A 22,000-nucleotide genomic window follows, 5' to 3' on the forward strand; every position below is an offset into this window, starting at 1 on the left:
CGAGGTTCTATAGTGGAATGGAGATGGTGGAATAAGATTGTGCAGCTCGGATGCACATTCACCAAAGTGCAGCCGGTAAAAGATAGAAAGGCAGGCTATTCTTCTACGGTGTTCTAGAGATCCAAAACTTTTGGTTATTAGTTTAGGTTCGGCTATAAGTCTTTTCGCGCGTTTCTCAATTGAATCTAGAGCTTGAAGGTGGGTTTTTGCAGCGCCAGCCCATATGTGGCAGCAATATTCCACACAGGACCGCACTTGAGCATGGTACAGTCTGAGGAGTTGGTCAGGTGTGAAATATTGCTTTACTTTGGCCAGAATTCCAAGCTTTTTGGCAGCAAGTTGAGCTTTAGATTTAATGAAATGACCGTAATTAAGATTCGATGAGACGGTATTTAAGCGAAGCGGTATTTCGATCTCAAAATTAACTTTATGATGCTCCCTATACTCCCCTTTTTTACAATAATTTAATTCTAATATTAAAAGATAACATTTATTAAATAATATTGAGAAACTAAATCTATACATTGAACATAACACTAAACATGTAATATTTTTCATACAATGAGTGTTTAAAAATACAACTAGCCAATAGATGTTTAAATTGAACAATGGGAAAGTTTGGTAATAACACGTATAATATATTTTTGTAAGAAGAAATTCACGATATAATATTACGTATGTTAAATAAGGATGTATTAAAACATGGCTGGCCGTTACATGAATCATTAACGTAATAATCTTACAACGTTTGCACGATTTACATCTAACGCTATGTATAATAATAACATAATGAAATATTACAAAAAGAACGCGTAAAATACAGCTATATGCAAACCACAGAAACAAACAAACTGAAATCATGAATAGCGATGGATAGGTAATTACTTTTAAAATACATATTGAGTATCAGTAAGCCCGAACCTAGCTTTGACCAAAAACCTCATTTATATCGCCTTCGGAGGATATTAAATGGTATTTAGAGTGCTGGTCGCGTCTTGCATATATGTATATGGCCACGCCGGGTCCAGACATAACTCCAGCCTTTGGCGCGTTGTTGCTCTCGCGCCAGATGGAATAACCTACGGTTATTGCGCGTTAGGTGCTCGTTGATATAGAAGCGGCGCGGTTCACCCGCTACTAGCCCGCCGCTATCAGCGCCGCGGCGCACGCGCGCTGCACGCAATAACTCGTTACGCAAATGGTGCCGGGTCAGTTTCACTATGATGGGGCGCGGACGCCCAGATGATGAGCTACGATCGCTACTCATATCCAATCCGTTTTGACGACCGACACGATACGCATTTACAATATCCTTCTCTTCCAAAGACAGACCAATTTTATGTGCTATTGTTATAGTCAAATGTAATAGGTTTTCGCCTTTAGTTTCTGGGAAGCCGGTAATTTCAATATCATTCATCAGATTACGCTGCTCAGAATCGTTCAACTGATGCTTAAGAGATTCGATGCTTTCAACTATATCATTACTAGGTTGATTAATCGGATTGTTTACTGGGTAAACTGACTCCATTCGCTCCAATCGCTCTTCAAATCCGTCGAGTCTCTTATTGTACTCTGCCATAACCATTGTGACCTTCGTCATTTCCTGACGAAAGCTAGAAAGTTCGGTGCGCAAAAGTTTTATTTCCTCTGCAAGGGAGCTGGAGAGGGAATCATGGGCCTGCATCGGGGCGTCCACGTAAATATCACCGTTCCCCACATCTTGCGAGCGTTCAGGTTCCCCTGAATTAGGAGACGAGTCTTTGCATGTTTTGCATAACCATTTTCCATTGAGTCGTGATTTGGGGCTTATAGTTATACATTGTTTGTGGTACAGGTGACTGCATTTAAAACACTTAGCGCCATCTGTTGTCGGAGAGTAAAATTTACCGCAGCTAGGGCACTTGTTGTTAGGCATCTTAAACCCCGTATCGATCAATGAAGATAGTTATTAATTAGTGCAATAGATGGCGCTATACTTAATTTAAATCACTATTTTATTGCGTTTGCAATGAAATTTTCAGATATTATGTTATACAGTTATTGTTGTTTGATTTTATTCACTCACGTATAGAATCGATTAACTTTCTGTGATAAACAGAGATCACAACCACTATCCCCCGTAATTTACGCGTAGATTTATTTACTCACAGTCACTGCAGAGTTGTCGGTAGTCGTAAAATCAGCTGTTACTCAGCTGTTTTTTATTTACGCTTGTTAATCACTAATAACGTCTTCAATCACTTGGATAACACTGACTGTGATAGTTTTTATAGGATACTACTCAAAGAAACGCTTAAAAATACTAATTAGACACTTTGACTATTTTTAAAGTAAAAGAAACTCGGGAACCTAAACTGTCACTCCAACCGTCACGACTCGAATTCCCTTCAATATATTTCATACAAGTACCTTAATGTAAGGGAGGGTTTGAAGATATTTTTTTTTATATTTCTCGATTTATTTTTAAAAATTTATTTCGGCCATTTTACTCATTAGGCTGATAAGTAATTTCGATATCAGTTTAAAGTTTTTTGTTATCTGTAATACTTACGGAAAAATCGTCTGTGCACACTTAAGAATAAGAATAAGAAGGTAATGTTTATTTTTTACACCATATGAAAGTAGAGATTTCAATGAACAAAAGGCTCCCCAAGTTTTTGAAAAAAGCCGATATTTTGACGGGTGAGTTTTCGATTGAGAATTAGGTTGTTTTTTTGGTATTAATTCAAAATAAGGCGATAAAATAAATATTTTAAATCAAATAAATTACAGTGTATTTGGGACATAATAAAGTAACTTTCCACCAAATTTTAAAATAAAAAATTTAATAAAAAACTTATTAAAATAAAAAAAACCAACAACTTGGTTTTTTTCAATTTTTGACCTAAATTTTGAGGTTATGTGAAAAAATTGAAAATACAAAGGTTGTAGATCTTTTTATTACCTACAACTTTGCCGTTGAACTTTTTTCCGTAGGACTTGTAGTTTTGTCGGAAATCGCGAGAAACCATTTTTTATCTTAAAAGCTCCCCCCTCCCACTTCCCGAACTCGGATTGACCGTAATTTATTTTTCCTTTTATTTTTCCTTTTCATCCTATTGCGATTTTTTTTTGTTTCAAAAATTATCTATCCTGGTCTAATAGGGTACTTTTTATCGTGGGAAAACTATCCAAAGTCAATTTTCCACGCGGACGAAGTCGCGGGCACAGCTAGTATAAAATATTTTTCGCAACACACTTAATTACAATGTCTGAAGGTTTTAATTTAGAATTTTACAAAATATGCTTCCACTTTACCTCTAGTTTTGCTGACAAAGTGCGGACAACTGAGTATATCGTGAAAAGAGTGTTTAAACGGCTATTACCAGGAACTTTCTGGAAACTTGTAGGGTTGCTACACGTGACAAAATAAAATTCTCTTTTGCCTACGTCTATGTACTTTAATCTTATTTTACTAGCGCCTATTGGTGCAGTGTTTTACGTGTGAGCGTACCACCGAAGGGACCTGGGTTCGATTACCGGTGGACAGGATGAAAAAAATGTCTGGCAGGATACAGAAAGCTGATTACCTACTTTTCTTTAAAGAAAATCGATCAGTGAAACAGATGTATAAATTATGCCTCTTACCACACTAGTGACCGCGGTTCCTAACTTATATGTAGGTACTTTATACAGCTACAAAATACGAAATGTGTGAACCCTATTAAACACCAATAGCCAATAACGTTTCCGTCCACCACGGATCACCAAATGACCAATATCTCTTTGACAGAAATACAGTGAAATGCCAACACTGAACATATTCAAAATCAGCTCTCAAAATATAAATCTGCATCAAACGCGTAATTAAAGGTATGCTATACAGTTACAAACACACTCGGCTTGTTTGTAAAGCCTTAAATTGCTGGAAGCTGTTTCCGCTACGAGGTAAAATGCAATATTGATTTTGAGTATTTACTCGCTACGAATTCCCGGGTCAGTGTGAGGTGTATAGGATTCTAGGTACATATATATATTATGTAGACCGCCGTTATGATAATAATTTGGACATCGTTTCATCTTTTAAGTACTGACTTATTTTATAACGTAATTTTAATTTGATTTGTGTCTCTTATAAGGATGGTGTGTAAAGATAGCGTAGTGAAAACAAAATTGGACATACACATAACATATAGCAAAATGAGATGATAATTAATTAAAAATAAGGATAGAGCCATTACCTGTAATATTTTTACACTAAAAGCGAATACAGATAGAAACGCTCAAAAGATTTATTCAGACATAATCAGATTAATTATTTTTTCGTTTTATGCTTTTTATCATATTGTTAATGGACTATTTTTAAATACGTAAGCTTCTGCTTATAATGTACATATTATGTGCTTAAATTAAAAGTTACCTACAGTTATAATTAGATAATTAAATCGGGCGTTAGTGAAAATTAGTAGAGTCTAAATCGAAACTATTTTTCGGTATTCCTTTGGCTAATAGAAATAGTTTCAGCTTGCACACAATGTTACTTGTGTTCAAGGGTATAATCACACAAACAAGAAACACACAAAGTATAATAAGAACATTGAGATAACATTACCTCGTATGGAGGAGACACCACGAACAAAATCTGTGCGCCATTTTTTTACTCTAACTAAGTTTTAAAAATTATTATCTAGTTAGGTACTTACCGACGAAAGTAATTCCTTTGCACTTTTCCGTATTATTTGTATTATTTGTGCAATATCGTAACACACACGAAGGCATATTTGATACGTTTCTCTTTAAAACAAATAAAAAATGAGCGCGCAGTTACGCCATATGGCGTATGTTGAGCGGAACATAAGTGATGTAGGCGGTGTCGTCTCCATATGTATATCTCAATGAATAAGAATGAAATGCCTTACATAATTCTAGAAGGTTCTCTGTCATGTTTCGAGTACAATATGCGCCCACAGTTGAAGCATATTAAAATCATATCTTGTACAGGTTAAATAAATATATACACATAATATTATTCTAAAATCTAAAGAAATATCTCAAATCGTACCCTTATTACAAGCGACAGCCAACTGGGTCAAGTTCGTCTTAGAAAAATTTTCCACGCCCGTAAAGGAAATTTCTATTACAGTGATTCAATATTATTTATTGAATTGAAATTGAAAAACATGATTTCATTCGTTAGTTAGAATATAATAAAGCGTATTTGCTATTGTATACAACTACAAGAACAAGTCATAACTGCGTTAAAAACAACCGACTTCAAACTTGCTCTTGCAACATTTACAAATACAGACAAAAATGCTCATAAAATAAAAACCACTGGGCCTATCCGAATAAAATTTTTATGGGACTAGTTCGACACCATCCCGCATCGAACAAAAAAAGAATCACGTAAATCGGTTCAGAAACCTCGGAGTAATCGGTGTACCTACATACATAAAAAAAAACATACCGACCGAATTGATAACCTCCTCCTTTTTTTGAAGTCGGTTAAAAATAACATAATGTTTGTGTAAATAGTACTTCTTAAATGTGTCGTTAATCGGTTTTAATTATCTAGGGGAGAGGTTATTCATTGGTCTTGGTGCGATTTCTAAGCATCAATTTTATGTGGACAACATAGCAAAGATGTAAAAATGATTCAAAAAGGTAAATCCATCTACTTAGAATTTTAATATGTTCACATCATGTGCCCTTATAAATTTTATCACAACATAAATCCCACCCTTAGATCCCACCATTAAAATTAATTATAATCTTACATCGTCAATAGAGACCAAATTGAAAGATAACTCACACATACACCGTCTATGTGTGTATTCCCGGAATGGAGCTCACAACAAATACAATACTGAACAATGCAGCCAGCACGTTATTTTGTAACGCAAATTTTTACAAGGCAAATTCGCCCATATCCCATGCATGTAAATGCAACTTTCGCGTGTATAATTTGCACGACGGATTACGTTTTGGACACTCGTATCCAGGGTTCCTAGAATCAGGGAGGCAGATTCGCGTGCCTGGGGTTGCTATGGCAACGCCTGGGATGCATTTTCCCGGTCACCCCGTAGCTCACCTGTCTATAATAAAATTGTAAACTACATTATCGAATATGAATATTGTCGATATTTCGAGAGCACTCTGTTAGCTGGGATTTAAATATCCGCTATTTGATGGATTTATTTATTTATTTATTTATTTATTTATTATAGAATTTCCAACAAAGGACACAGTTCACGTTTATTACATCTTATTAAAATACATAATCTACTGTACCTTTAATTACAGGAAATTACAGCGTTCAATATTCATTACAATTCAATTACAATTTGTCATTTTATTAAAAAATGTTAGGTATATAACAATAATAATTAAAGAACCATTATATAAATCAAACAAGCATTACTATTACAGATTTTAAATTATATTAGTCAATTTAATAAAAATATTATCTATACATATAACAAAACTGCAGAAGGGTCAATTCAGTACATTAAAAATATTGAAAAAATAAAGGGTGTTACTGGATCGATACCAAACTTAAATATGTGATTAAAAAAAAAAAATTTGTCTGTCTGTCTGTATGTATGGATGCGCTAAATGATAATTACTTTGGGATGGATGTAGGATTATTGTGTATGTATGTAAGTAGTAGATAAGTACCTTATCCATTGTTTTGTTTACACTTTGACCTTTACATTGAAAGCGTATCTTGCCGTGACAATGGGTGTTATAACAAAGAACCCATCCTTGGATTTAATAGATGTTTTCAGCATGGTTTACAGCTAGCTTTTAACTTGCCTAGACGTTTTTAATTTTATCATAGGTTGACAAGGATCTAGTATCACATTAGCAATACCTTTGTGCAATTTTTAAATATTTCTCTAATAATATTATAATTGTTTATGATATTTCAATCTTAGAGTTGTTAGATTCCTATTGATTAACAATAATATTAGATTTCAGTTTCTAGCTCAGGTTTCAGAAAACGCATTGTTTTCTTAGTTCTTACGAACTTAGTCGGTTTTACTTTACAAACAAGTTTCCAGCCTTTGTCTATTCTTTTTTTGCTTTTCCGTCGAATATTTGTTTTCTCTTTTATATTTCTATCGATATCGAATTCACTATTGTTAAACTAAGATAACTGGAAAGTGCAGCGAAATTTTTAAATATGATATGGCTTCTTAGTATTTTAAGTATTTGTAATTATCTCGGGATACAGATATTAAAATTTCGAGCTGACTTGAGCTGGGTGTAGTGTTGTAACACTTGAAAATGCGTTATTAAAAATATCTTGCTAAAATATTAGTGTAATCTTTATACCTTACCTACGTTTTGTAATAAATACTAATAAGAATATAATATTTATTCAATAACTATATGGATTTCTTACCCTTATTTTTAACCGACTTCAAAAAAAAGGAGGAGGTTATCAATTCGGCCGGTATATATTTTTTTTTTTTATATATGTACACCGATTACTCCGAGGTTTCTGAACCGATTTACGTGATTCTTTTTTTGTTCGATGCGGGATGGTGTCGAATTGGTCCCATAAAAATTTTATTCGGATAGGCCCAGTAGTTTTTATTTTATGAGCATTTTTGTCTGTAGGTATTTGTAAATTTTGCAAGTGCAAGTTTGAAGTCGGTTGTTTTTAACGCAGTTATCACTTGTTATAGTATTATTTGTTATATACGTGTCTGAAATATTAAAGTTTCTATTTTTCTTAACTTCTTTTTATTGAGATTTGTTTAATAATAATTGTATCTAATTAACAATGATGATAGAATGTAACATCTAAAATGAAAAAAAGAAAATAGAAAAAATAAATAAATTAAGTATTAGTAATTAAAATTAAAGTTAAGAAATAGTGTATTTTTTATATTGAAAACAGCTATAAGTATGTAAACTATCTGTATCAAAACTTTTCTTGTGGATTGGAAATAAACGGGCTTTTTATTTTTTTTTATTTATTTATTTAACAATGAACTAATTGCAGTTGCAATATCACGATATAGATTTAATCTATCAATATTCAATACAGTACTAGTTATCAATTACTTCAGCAATTGAGCCGTTAATATTGAAACTCGAGTTGAACTTGCCTCCGGAACGAAGCTGATCTTACAATATTATGTGATTTACTGAACTGACTTCACTTATAAAGCCAGCTTCAGAGATTTCAAATTCAAATTCAAATATTTTATTCCATGAATATAGGTACAATACAAGGTGTTATACAATAATGAGGTCCAGCCATATCCTACCCGTCAAGGCATATGGAATTTATAATGAATAATTTTATCCTAAAGTTCAGTATTAAATATTAAATTATCAAATTCATTAATAAAAAAATACACATCAATAAGTCCTTAGTTATTATAAATATTAAATGTCAAGTGATTTTCATTAATATAGTCCCTTACACAATAATAACATTTCTGTACTAAAAGTTCTTTTAATTTAGATTCAAATGTAACTGTATATATCCACGTCCATGTCGTTGCCTTAGGTAATCTACTATACAATATTGGACCCATTCCAAAAATACTTTTAGAAAAGTGTCTTGTTTTACTAGTTAACATACATATTTTATGATTATTACGCTTACTTTAACACCTTTTGATGTATATTTTTATGTATAAGGTATTTTATATTCTCGGTCTTTGTTATTTTAGCTTACATAATAATATAAGCTAACAGGTTAACATGTTAGACGTTCTGATATTATATACCTAGGTGTTCAGTTCATCGTTTTTAAGTCCCTAGATATTATCTCTAATACAGATTATTTTACTTTTTATTCTATTGAGATATATCTATTGAGCTATCAGTCTAATCATCTATTCAAGTTGAAAACTATTACAGTACATTTACTAAACCTCAACGTATCTCTCAAATAGCTGGATCATTTTCTACATAATTTAATGTCTGCGTTCAGTTCCCGTCGAATAAATCTCGGTCAGACCATCGGTGATTTGTATCGATCATTGGAACAGAGTTATCACCACAGGGGAGGGCTCCATTAACAAGGTGCTAACATGAATGGGCAGGGGAAATACGAACCTCCGTAAGACAGTCTGGCTGTTAATATTTTATGACTTTAATGATTAATGGCGGTGTGTAAACGTTGTTTTCTCCATGTGTATGTGTGTGTGTGCTCTTGACATTGAGGTTTTCATTGCTTTATCACTTACAGATAATAAGAATGAAAAATAAGGGAATTCTGCTAGAAGAAAAGAGAGACTGACGAAGGATTCTCATATTATAAAGATATGAAAATACATTATAAGAATGGTAGTTTGGCAAAATAAATCTGCGTGATTTAATTTAACATTAATACATAATTGATTCATTTTTTCAATCTTCAAACGGTGCGAAAATGCACTCTCTTAGTGATAAATCAAACAATTTTACGATTCAATCAACAAAAATTTGCATCTATTTGATTGGCGATCTAAAAAATGTTCCAGGTGTCGGCGTGGGATTACACAATTATTTGCGAAGTAGCGAGTGCAAAGCGAACCGTAGAACATTTTTTGCAATCATTTTTTGATGGTTTCACGTTGTCTGTGGCGTTTGTACGTGCATCGAGATATTCGATATTTCAGCTAGATATATTAATATTGGTAGAAGATTTTGTAACTCAATCAGAGTGAACTGAATTGAATATTTTAAAGAGTTTCTTCGCTTTTGTTGTGCGAAGAAGCATAAATGAAATATTATTTTCATAGCAAATTCAGAACCAATATAAGTCATAGTGAATGTTAAAAGTATTGTATTTTAGGTGCAGCGTTGGTGACTCTATTAAAAGCTCTTCCTTTGTTCAGACTATAAATTCATTATTAAAGTTTTAAAACAGAGATTTCGTTATTGATTTTTGGTTTTAAATGATAGATCCGAGTCAATATCGATACTTACAATTTATTTTAAAATAAATAGAATCAAATCAAACATTTGAACTTTTCATTGAACAAAGATATTACTTACTTACATCTTCAGTCTTTCCGCTTAAAGTATTTTAATAGATCTTGTTAATATATGTCGAAAAAAAATTTTTTCCAGGAAATCAAAGAGACCGACTTGTTTATCTATACATTCATGTATAAAATATGGCATGTTGTCTGGCTGCGCACGAAAGCATGAGTAGGAACACAATATAATACTATATAGGTATATGGAAAGCCAAATCAAGGGTTTCTCCATAGTGACATCCCTTACAATAGTGTCTTGAAGCGTTGTGGTGTCAACCTTAAATTGAATTTTAGTGACGACTTGTAGGAGGACAGAGGACACTTGGCAAGTCCTAATTGGATGAAATTTGTATAATATTTTGTAGTTGCATAAAATATTCTTTTGTTTTCGTAAATATTAGATTAGTATACTTATTTTCGCTTAATAATAGAGGCATAATATGTGTTTTTACAAGAATATAAGACTCAAGTTTCAACTCAACTACGTCAGTGGCTTAGAAAATTTTTATGTGTAATTCAATTCAAATTAAATTATTATAATTATATATATTTTCTATGCATATGCACAAGGTGATAGTGCCTATAACACCATTGTATTATATACTATAGCTGTACAGCTACAGTAAAGTCACAGATAGATATTTAATTCACTGAAACAACAATTATTATCAAATTGCACCACCCCATACAAAGCTAATAAAACAACAACTAATACATTCGATAATCCCCACCATATTAAAAACGGTACATGGAAAAGGGAATTACGAACAGAGATTTGAGTCGTCAAAACAATACCCTTAATTGATAGTCTCTCTTTCTCCCACTGGGAGGGTGGCCGGTGGTGGTTGCCTACCTGTTGCAACAAGTTGCCCGGTTATACTTGCAAAGTTTTTAAACAAGCTTTTACACTAATAGATGGAAAATGAACGCAGATTTTACAAGGGATTAAGGATTAACGTTTTTGTAATTAGCGTGTTGAAGGATCATCGGGGAACAATTTGATTTATATAGAATTTTTATTTAGTATATTAATAAGTTTTTTTAATACTAGTAAATGTAGTATAATAGTGATGTTATTGCAATTATAATTGTTCGTGTGTGAAACGAAGTTCGCGCGTCATTTACAGATTGAAAATAGTTTTATTATCTGTGCTTGCGAAGCGTATAGCTCGCGCTTTACTTTTTTCCTTGTATTACATTCTATTCAATATGGCTGTCACCTGTCGATTGTGATACGGATACGATTAAACGATGTGAATAAATCTGCGTTTTAGTTCTCTGCCCAACAGGTTATGGGCCCAGTGTTGATTGTTAAAAGTGTTTTGAGTTTAATTCTACATAATTTAAAAGTAAAAGTTGAGATAAGTTTCAAAAGTATTCATACTTTAAGAAGACAATGGTACAGCGTGCGTTTAATTAGAAGATTTCGATTCGGCGAAAAAAAATAAGTACAAATACACAGTTTATTTGGTGTATTGTAATTGAAGAAATTACATACATATAAAATGGCAACGTCAATTAAAATTGAGCCTCTTAATGGTGATAACTACGACACGTGGAAAGTGCACATGCGCGCCATTTTGAAGAAAAATGATTTATGGGAATATGTTTGCGGGATGGTCCCGCGCCCAGCGCAATCTGATGCCAAATATCTGGAGTGGTCGAAGTTGGATGGAAAGGCCGAGTCGGACATTTTGTTAGCCGTAAGTCCAAGTGAGCTCATTGCTTTAGATGGTTTAGAAACATCCAAAGCCATATGGGACAAACTTAAATCGATGTATGAATCGAGTGGGCCTGCTCGCAAAGCCTCATTGTTAAAGAAACTTGTCTTAACGCGCATGCAAGAAGAAGATGACCTGCGCAAGCACATTGCAGATTTCTTTGACGCCGTCAAGAAGTTAAAAGAAATTGGTTTAAACATCATTGACGAATTACTTGCTATTTTGTTGCTTTATAGTTTGCCAGATTCCTTTTCTATGTTTCGTACAGCTATGGAATCACGAGATGATTTACCATCAACAGATATTTTAAAGGTAAAAATTGTTGAAGACTATGAAGGACGTAAATCTAAAACTATAGATCAAGGTGCAATGTTGATTAAGCCTCGTCATGTAAAGAAGTATACTCATGAGAATAAACACCACAATAATAAGTTTCAGATTGAATGTTATCGGTGTGGTGGTCGTGGATATATTGCGAGGGAGTGCAAATCTAAAAACATTAATAAAAATATTCATAATAACAAGTTTAAGCAGAGCGTGCAACATGTAGAACGAAACTCAGACAAGTCAACTATTTTGATGAGCACTACCGAAGAGGTGATGTTAGGTAATGGAAGAAACATTACTTGGTGTATCGACAGTGGATGTACGGGCCATATGTGTAATGAAAGAGACATTATTAAGGGATTTTCAAGGCTAGATTCAGAACTTCATTTAGCTAATAATGAGAGCATTAAAATATCTGGTACAGGCAAGGTGAGTCTATCTGTTGACACAGGCTGCGAAAAGCGCCAAGTGGATATTGAGAAGGTTTTATATGTGTCCGAGTTGAGAACAAATTTATTGTCCGTGGCGAAGATAACTGACCATGGTTTTGAAGTTCGTTTCAGAAAGAATGATGCAGTAGTCATAGATAAAAATGATCGGGTCCATATGCGTGCGGATCGGATAGGTAATTTATACCATGTAAGACTAAGTGAAAACAGTGCAAATAATGCTGAGGCGGTTAAAAAGCCTATAGATATGTGGCATGAACGCCTGGGGCACTTAAATGAACGTGACCTAAAAGCAATGGCTAAGCACGGCTTAGTAAATGGTTTGAATTTAAAAGATGGTGAAAAACTGTCAGAATGTGAAGTTTGTATAAAAGAGAAGCAAACATGTAAGTCCTTTTCTACTAGTAACATGAACCGTACAAGTGAACTATTAGAGATAGTACATACAGATCTATGTGGACCGATGAGATGTCAGTCTTTCAGCGGTAAAAGATATTTTGTAACTTTTATTGATGATAAGTCAAGATGGTGTGAAGTTTATTTTCTTGCAAATAAGAGCGATGTATTAAAAGCTTTTAAGGAATATAAAGTGTATGTTGAAAAATTTACAGGAAAGCAGATCAAAACTTTACAATCCGATAATGGTCGAGAATATGTGAATAATGATTTTGATGACTACTTAAAAAGGGAAGGAATCAGAAGAAGATTAACAGCACCATACACTCCACAGCAAAATGGTGTTGCTGAAAGGAAGAACAGAACACTTGTTGAGATGGCACGTTGTATGATGCGACAAGCTGGGAGTCCTCCTTCATTTTGGGCTGAAGCCATTCAAATGGCGAATTATATAAGGAATAGATGTCCTACTACTGCACTTAATGGAAATATACCATTCACAGTTTGGAAAGGGAAGAAACCCACTGTTATTTATATGAATATATTTGGATCGAAGGCATATTATAAGAATAAAGGTATTCAAAAAGGAAAGTTTGATTCAAACGCTGAATTGGGAATTTTTGTGGGTTATGATTTACAGTCAAAAGCTTATAGAATATATGATCCAAAAGTCAGAAAAATGGTTGTGACACGTGATGTTAAATTTATGAATGAAACTGCATTTAGACATGAATATAAAGAAATACTGGATGATGAAGAGAATATTACAGTCGATTTATTTGAACCGAATGAAAGTCATAAACAAGATGAGGAGAAAGAAATAGAACCCATAGTCCCTAGACCAAGAAGAGTGAGAAGAGATGACACAATGTTAAGAAAAGTACTTGAAGCTGAAAAAGAAACAGATGAAGATACAGACACGGTTATAACTAATAGAAAAAGAACATCAACTATGTTTTGGGAAAATTTAGTAGAACCACCTTCAAAAAGAGGTAGAGGAAGACCAAGATTAGCAAGAACAGGATTAAAAGTACAACACCAAAAAGTACCACACAAAGACAAAGAAATAGAAGATAGAGGCTCTGATAACAAACAAACAAACAAACAAAAATTCTTTATTGTGCACCACAGAGAAAAGTACAAATAAGGATACATAATATATAAGTAACAAAGAGCACAACAGGCGGTCTTATCGCTCAGACAGCGATCTCTTCCAGACAACCTGGTGGACAAGGAGACGCAGTGCATGAGTAATAAAAAAAACAGGGCAAGGTGCACTAAAACAGAAAAAAAATAAATAAAATATATACATATATTAATATAAGCATACAAATTTACATATACATACACATACATACATAATAATATAACAGAATAAATAGATACATACATAACTATTACAATTTTAATATATACATAGATATATAAATATACATACATAATATATAAAAACGCACACTGACACAACTGACCCTAAATTAAGTTAAATAGAGAGAGTGAGAAAGAAAAAAATAAATAAATTAAAATACCTAAAAATGTATTCCCAACTAATTGGATAAATAAAATTGCTTCAGTTAGTTTTTGAACGTAGAAAGAGATTGAGCTGCTCTTATGTCTAACGGTAAATCATTCCAAAGTTTAATGGCACGCACAGTGAACGAAGAGTTATAAACATGGTTGACATGCGGTGGCATTACTAGACGATGCTTATTAGAGGAACGCGTCGGGTTAACCTTAGAAACCAGGAACTCAAATCTCTCTTTTAGGTATCGCGGAGTTCTCGGATCAAACAGAACACAGTACAGGAGGTGAAGGATATGAGTATTTCGGCGAAGACGGATGGGAAGCCATTTGAGCTTAGTGCGAAACTCGGAGACGTGATCGTATTTGCGCAGACCAAACACAAATCTTATGCAGAAATTCTGAAGGCGCTCAAGGCAGTCTAGGTGGTATTCGAAGAGGTCAGGATAGCACGCATCAGCATAATCTATGATAGGTAAGAGGAGTGTTTGGACGAGCGCAATCTTAGTCGGTATCGGCAGAAAGTTACGTAAGCGACGGAGTGAACCAGCGGCAGCAAAAACTTTTTTACGAACCTCCTTTATTTGGTGATTCCAGGATAAACACGAATCAATCCAAATCCCCAGACATTTAATTTCCGTACTATACGGTACAGGAATCCCATCAACTATTACCCTAGGCAAAGTAGAAAGTTCTATTTTGGATATGAAGTATTTTGTACCGCATATTATACTTTGCGTCTTAATTGGGTTGACGTTCAGGCCGTGACTGTAACTCCAGTTGACAATAGTGGATACGTCGTCGTTCATTTTGGTTACAGCATTCGGTAGATCTTCAAACGAAGTGTGACGATAAATTTGAAAGTCGTCGGCATACATTTGATAGAGAGAAGTGATGTTGAGGTATATTGAATTAATGAATACTAGCTGTGCCCGCGACTTCGTCCGCGTGGAATAGCGACTGCATAGTAGTTACTACTTTACATACAATTATTTAGTAAACACGTACTACCATAAACAATTCATAGAATTGTTAATAGAATTTATTACTAATCTAAGCTAAAAAACTTACGTACTTTCCGGAAATCCGGGGCATTTTCCGGGGATATCCAGAAAATGCCTGTAAAATATCTGGAAAATCCCCCGGAAAATGTGTGAAAATGTCCGGGAAATACCCGGAAAATATCCGGAAAATGCGTGAAAATGCGTGAAAATGTTCGGGAAAAGCGTGGAAAATGCCTGAAAAATCGCCGGAAAATGCCTGAAAAATCGCCGGAAAATGCCAGGGAAATGTCTGGAAAATATCCGGAAAAAGCGTGGAAAATGCTTGGAAAATCCCCGGAAAATGCCTGAGAGATGCCCAGAAAATGCCCGGAAAATATTCAAAAAATGCGTGAAAATGTCCGGAAAAGGCGTGGAAAATGCCTGGAAAATTCCCGGAAAATGTCTGGAAAATGCCTGGAAAATCCCCGGAAAATGCGTGAAAATGTCCGGAAAAAGCGTGGAAAATGCCTGGAAAATCTCCGTAAAATGTCAGGGAAATGTCAGGGAAATGTTCAGAAAATGCCTGGAAAATATCTAGAAAATATCCGGAAAATGCGTGAAAATGTCCGGAAAAAACGTGGAAAATGCCTAGAAATCCCCGGAAAAATGTCAGGGAATGTCCGGAAAATGCTTGGGAAATGCCTGGAAAATGCCTGGGAAATATCTGGAAAATATCCGGAAAAAGCGTGGAAAATGCATGGAAAATCCCCGGAAATTTCCTGGGAATTACCCAGAAAATTCCCGGAAAATATCTGGAAAACGCGTGAAAATGTCCGGAAAAGCGTGGAAAATGCCTGGATAATCTCCGGAAAATGTCAGGGAAATGTCAGGAAAATGCCTGGGAAATGCCTGGAAAATATCTGGAAAATATCCGGAAAATGCGTGAAATGGTCCGGAAAAGGCGTGGAAAATGCCTGGAAAATATCCGGAAAATGCGTGAAAATGTCCGGAAAAAGCGTGGAAAATGCCACTTCAAATTTGCGAAGTAATTAAAGCAGACAACCAAAAAAAGAAAAAGAAAGCTAAAATCTTTCATATTAAATGTATATGGGATATTCATATTTCATATTATGTACTTAATGTATGGGAGGGTTTAAAGATATTTTTTTTTTTGATATTTCTCGATTTATTTAAAAAAAATGATTACGGCCATTATTAGGTTAAGTACTTTCGATATCAGTTTAAAGTTTTTTGTTATCTGTAATACTTACAAAAAAAAATCGCCTGTGCACACTGAACGATTACACCTTGTACATGAATGCCTTAGCAAATGTTCGCCGTGATTATTTAAATGATCATAATTTTTTTTATTAATGAACCAATTGACATGAATTAAACACTAAATGACAAAAAAAATTAACTACAGTTTTGGGTTCGGGATCAATTTAATAATTACACCTGCTAATATTTTTTTACATATTTTCATTGTATAAAATCGTAACATAATTTCCTTTATGTATTGTTCTATTAACACATAGATAATATCTTCCCAAGGTACTAAATTTTAATAAAAAAGTTGTTTTTGTTATTTATATCTAAAAAAGAGTATTTATATTAGACAGAAATAAACATAAAATTTTTATAAGTTTTATGGAAGCTGAATGTAATGCAAATGGGCAAATATAAAAGTAAAATTAGGTATTTAAAATAAATAAATGAAACAACTACCAATTACAGAAAAACTTCTTTTTCGGTTGAAAATTGCTGGATCATGAGTATAATTCTTTATCTCTTACCTTGGGCAGTCTGGAAGAGATCGCTAGTAAGCGATAAGACCGCCTTATGTACATACCGTGTTAATCCATTTGGTATGATTGTAAATATTTTACTTGGTGTGGTACGTATATTACCACACCAATTGATAAATAATATGTACTCTGATCCCAGTACGATCTGTACCGCGATAGCCATAACGATAATAAAACAATCAGATGACAGTAAAGCACGATTAAAAATCATACTTGTACAGTAGTTGTGAGTGCAATATTTACGTTTCAAAATAACATTTTTTTTGGTACTAAAACGTAGGTAGATTCTCACGCACGCACGCTGATACGTGGTTGGCTGCCCCTTTTCTCATTCCCGAAAAATATCCTCTAAAATTACCCAAGATTCTTCCAATGATTGTACCATACGTTGGAAATTAACTTTAGGCAACAATTGACCACGCGCCAGGATACTTATTTCTACTACATCCTCACGCAAATCGTTAATTTTTATGAATATTGAATCTGTAAATAAAAAAAAATGAAAAGATTACTTAACCTAATTTTATTAAAAAGCTACTAACAAATAAAATTCTACCAAGAACTAAAGTGACCTTCTTTGGGCGTTTAATATAGTCTTGTAAAAGTTATACATAAAAATAAAATTTCATCATTTTCTTATTTTGTCGTAACTTCAATTCTAATTAAAAACATGAGTCTAACTATATAATTAATTAATAAAGAATAAATATAAAAGCTACAACTTACCTTTTGTGGGAACGCAAGAAGGATTTTTAAAATGTCACAATTAACTGTTAATAGTGTCTTGTTTGACATCAAATAATAAACATCTACCCTCACTTGTAAAATTTTATTTAGTTTATTCACATAAAATATAAGCACCTGAAGTGGACTCTGGGAAGACATGGGTTAAAAAGTTAAATAAATAAGTACAATTAAAAACCCCACCAACATCATATTATTTAATTTTAATTATAAATTTGCAAGAAGCGTTAAACATGTAAATTGATTTGATTTTAATGAAGTCTCATAGATGGCGCTGTTTCAAATTTGTCTTTATACTACTAAGATTCATTAAACTGTTTCTCTGCCAAAATTACGTAAATGACGTAGTTTTTATAGTGTAAAGCTAGATAATAGCGTGGCTTACCCAAAAACAACATTTAAACATGAGTCTTTAGATTGTACGCTGTGTAATACACGGAATACGTTAGAAAAATAAAGGTTCACAGCTCCTCCCCCGGAGGTGATAGCATGATAATGTGTATATAAAAGCCTCACCCGACCTGTTAGTAATATTCATGCAAAATTTGAAGTCAATCTATGCGGTACTTTTCGAGATTAGCTCGGACAAATATACAGACAAACAGACAAACAGACAAACCGACAAACAGACAAACAGACAAAAATTCTAAAAACTATGTTTTTGGCTTCTATATCGATTATAGATCATGGATTATGTATTCTTTTAAAAAAATATTCAATGTACAGTTTTGACTTTCCTACGATTTTATTATATGTATAGATACTAAAAAGAAGAGGGGAAAGCACACCGCCTTGCGGAACACCAGCAGTAACATTAGCCCACGAAGAAAAAGAATTATCAACTTGGACACGCTGCTGGCGTTCCTGTAGATAACTACGAAACCAATCAATATCTGTTGGAGATATGTTAAGAGAACGCAGCGTGCTGAGAAGGATCTCATGGTCAACTGTATTAAAAGCATTACTAAAATCCAGAGATGTTAGAAGCGTTAGCTGTTTTTGATCCATGTGTAAGCGAATGTCGTCAGTAACTTTAACTAGGGCAGTAACCGTGCTATGACCGGGACGAAAACCAGATTGGAAAGGATTAAGGAGATCATGCTTGTTAAGGAAAGCGCTAAGCTGCTGCTGAACCAAGCGCTCTAACACTTTGGATAGAAATGGAAGGATAGATATAGAACGGTAATCGGTAGGCGTGGAAGGTTTAGAGCGTTTTGGTAGAGGAATAATGAAGGCATTCTTCCAAGCATTTGGAAAGGTATGTGAGGAAATTGAGTAGTTCAGGATATGTGTGATTACAGGAACAATAGTGTCTAGGATGGGAACGATCATATTACGGCTAATGCAGTCACTGCCAACCGCTTTCGAACTAATAGCTAATACGTTCTTCTTAACATCACAATCAGAAAATTGACTAAACTTGAACGGAGGATGTGTAGGAACAGAAATTGAGGCAATTTTATTTAAAGTACGCTCTTTAACTTTAGCGTCAAAATTATTAACATGAGAGGAAAATGCGTATTGAGACTATCCAGGTTTACGCATGAAGGTAAGGAATTATCTGGGGATTTACCAATGCCAAGGGACTTAAGGAATTTCCAAACTTTTGCGGGGTCGCCGTCCTCGACCGATTTGTGAATATGGCGTCTTTGTGCATCTCTACATAGTGTATTGCAACGATTTCGATTTTTTTTGAACTTTTCCCGAAGCATCTCACTATTGTCAGACCTAAGCTTAGATTTAGCCTTGGCTTTTGCAGCTAACAGGACTTTAATTTCCTCGGTCAACCAAGGAGCGGGCAGGTGTTTTAGTTTAATAGGTCGCAACGGCGCATGTCTATCAAAAAGCTCTATTACAAGGTTATTAAAGTGTTGAACTTTCTCATTAACATCTTGAGCCTCATAAATCACAGACCAATCGATTTCGGATGCATCTTTAATTAGACGATCTGGGTCAATACCACTAAAATTGCGCTGTAGGATGATTTTAGGTTTAGGCTTAGGGGGGCGGATTTTATAGGAAACAAATATGAGGTCATGGTAGGAAAAACCCTCGGCAGGACACTGTCCAAACCTAGAGATCTTATCGGGAGAGGAAACTAGTATTAGGTCGAGAAGGGATGGGGCACAATTCGGGAAAAAATGCGTAGGATTTAGAGGAAGTATGTGTAAGTTAAAGGAATTAATAATGGAACATAGCTTATGCGCGCGTGCGTCGGATTTGAGGAGACAGGTATTAAAGTCACCCATTAAAATGGTGTGATCATAAAGGGGAGTGAATTGGTCGAGGATAATATCAAATTTATCAAAATAATCAAAGGAAAGATGAGGACTGTAAAATACACCTAGGAGTATTTTTGAATGGGAGAGGTTTATCTCAAGCAGCAGATGTTCAGCTGCGTCCGCAGGCGGAGGTTGAGGAGAGGAGCTTAGGACAGAGTAAGGAATGTGTGAGCGAAGATATATAGCAACGCCGCCGCCTGTTTTCCCTTCACGGTCGTTGCGGATGAGGTGGAATCCAGGTAAGGAGTAGGAGCTGGAAGGGATGCAAGGCTTAAGCCATGACTCAGAGACGAGTATGGCATGGATATGAGGAGTTTCAAAGGATGCTAACAGATCTGAGTAGTGTGCCGGAATACTCTGCGCATTGATATGCACAACATTGAAATTTTGCTCTTTCTCTGATAGTGAAGAAGTTGGAGTGGCTATTGTTGAGCCTACGTCGTGGAGGTAAGTCGAGCAAACGGGTGCAGTTGATGAGTGGAGACGTGCCTTGGAAGATGAATTTCTGGCCCAAATTAAAAATGTAACTTGGGAAATGGTGCCTCGACCACCAAATCGAAAAATTATTGGAAGTCGATTTGTGTTTGGTTCGAAGACTATAGGCAAGAAAGTGAGACTTGTAGCAAAAGGATGTGCACAACGGCCAGGGGAGGATTTCCACGAGACTTTTTCTCCGGTCGTGAGATCTTCATCTATAAGAATTATAGCTGCCTTATCAGCAGAATATGCTTTTGATATACATCAGATGGATGTGGTTACTGCCTACCTGAATGGAACATTAGATGAGGAAGTATTCATGGAAATACCAGACCAACTTGGCAATGTTCTGTGTAGAATACTGTCTAACCAAAAGATTGGAACAAAGAGAAAGGTTATTAATGATGAGAAAATATTGGAGACAGCTAGACGTTGGTATGATGCTATGAATGAATGAATGAATGAATGAAAATCCTTTATTGCTATAGACATAAAAACAAAAAAACAATATAGACAATACATTTTAAAAAGCAAAAGGCGGCCTTATCGCTAGGTAGCGATCTCTACCAGGCAACCTTTACAGTAAAGGAAAGAAATAAAACAAAATGTGGGTGAGCAAAAACAAGGCAACTCAAACTAGAGAAATAGAATAAAATATTCAATAATGCACAGTATATTAAACTAATGATATATTAAAAGTATATTAAAATGAATGTGAGAATGGTGTATGTTTGTTAAAAAAATCTTTGTATGGATTGCGTCAGTCGGGGTTGCAGTGGCATAAGGAGTTAGTTCGAGAGCTTACTAGTATTGGATTTAAAGCAATGCCTCAAGATTCTTGTTTGTTTGTAGCACAAAAGGGTGAATGTATGATGTTGATTGCAATTTATGTAGATGATATTATTTTGGCGACGAATGATAATGTGTGGATGAAAGAAGTGAAGTTTCAGCTATCATGTGCATTTGAGATGAAAGATATGGGTAGAATAAATAATTGTTTAGGTATTGAGTTTACTCGGGATGAGAATAATAGAGTGTATCTTAATCAGAGGTTGTATGTAGAAAAAATTTTAGAACGTTTTGGTATGAGTGAATGCAAACCTATTATGACTCCTATGGATGTGAATGTTAAGTTAGAAAAACCTGAATGCATGAATGATGATATAATGAGTAAGTATCCTTATCAAAGTTTGATTGGTGCTTTGATGTATTTAGCCGTGTCCACAAGGCCAGATATCACATATACAGTTAATTATCTTAGTCAATTTAACACTAATTATGATAGTGAACACTGGAAGGCTGCTAAGCGTGTTTTGAGGTATTT

General features: G+C 34.5%; 1 protein-coding gene across 1 annotated transcript in view; it reads right to left on the reverse strand.

Moving 5' to 3' along the window:
- Positions 1–13,960: 13,960 nt before the first annotated feature.
- Positions 13,961–22,000, reverse strand: part of LOC123704913 — a 45,375-nt gene continuing 37,335 nt past the window's right edge. The window contains exon 3 of the mRNA XM_045653405.1: positions 13,961–14,083. Within this exon, the coding sequence (XP_045509361.1) occupies positions 14,058–14,083 (26 nt within the window). The 3' untranslated portion in view covers positions 13,961–14,057. The remainder of the gene's footprint in view (positions 14,084–22,000) is intronic.

Source organism: Colias croceus, chromosome W, assembly GCF_905220415.1.
Source record: "Colias croceus chromosome W, ilColCroc2.1".
Lineage (NCBI taxonomy): Eukaryota > Metazoa > Arthropoda > Insecta > Lepidoptera > Pieridae > Colias > Colias croceus.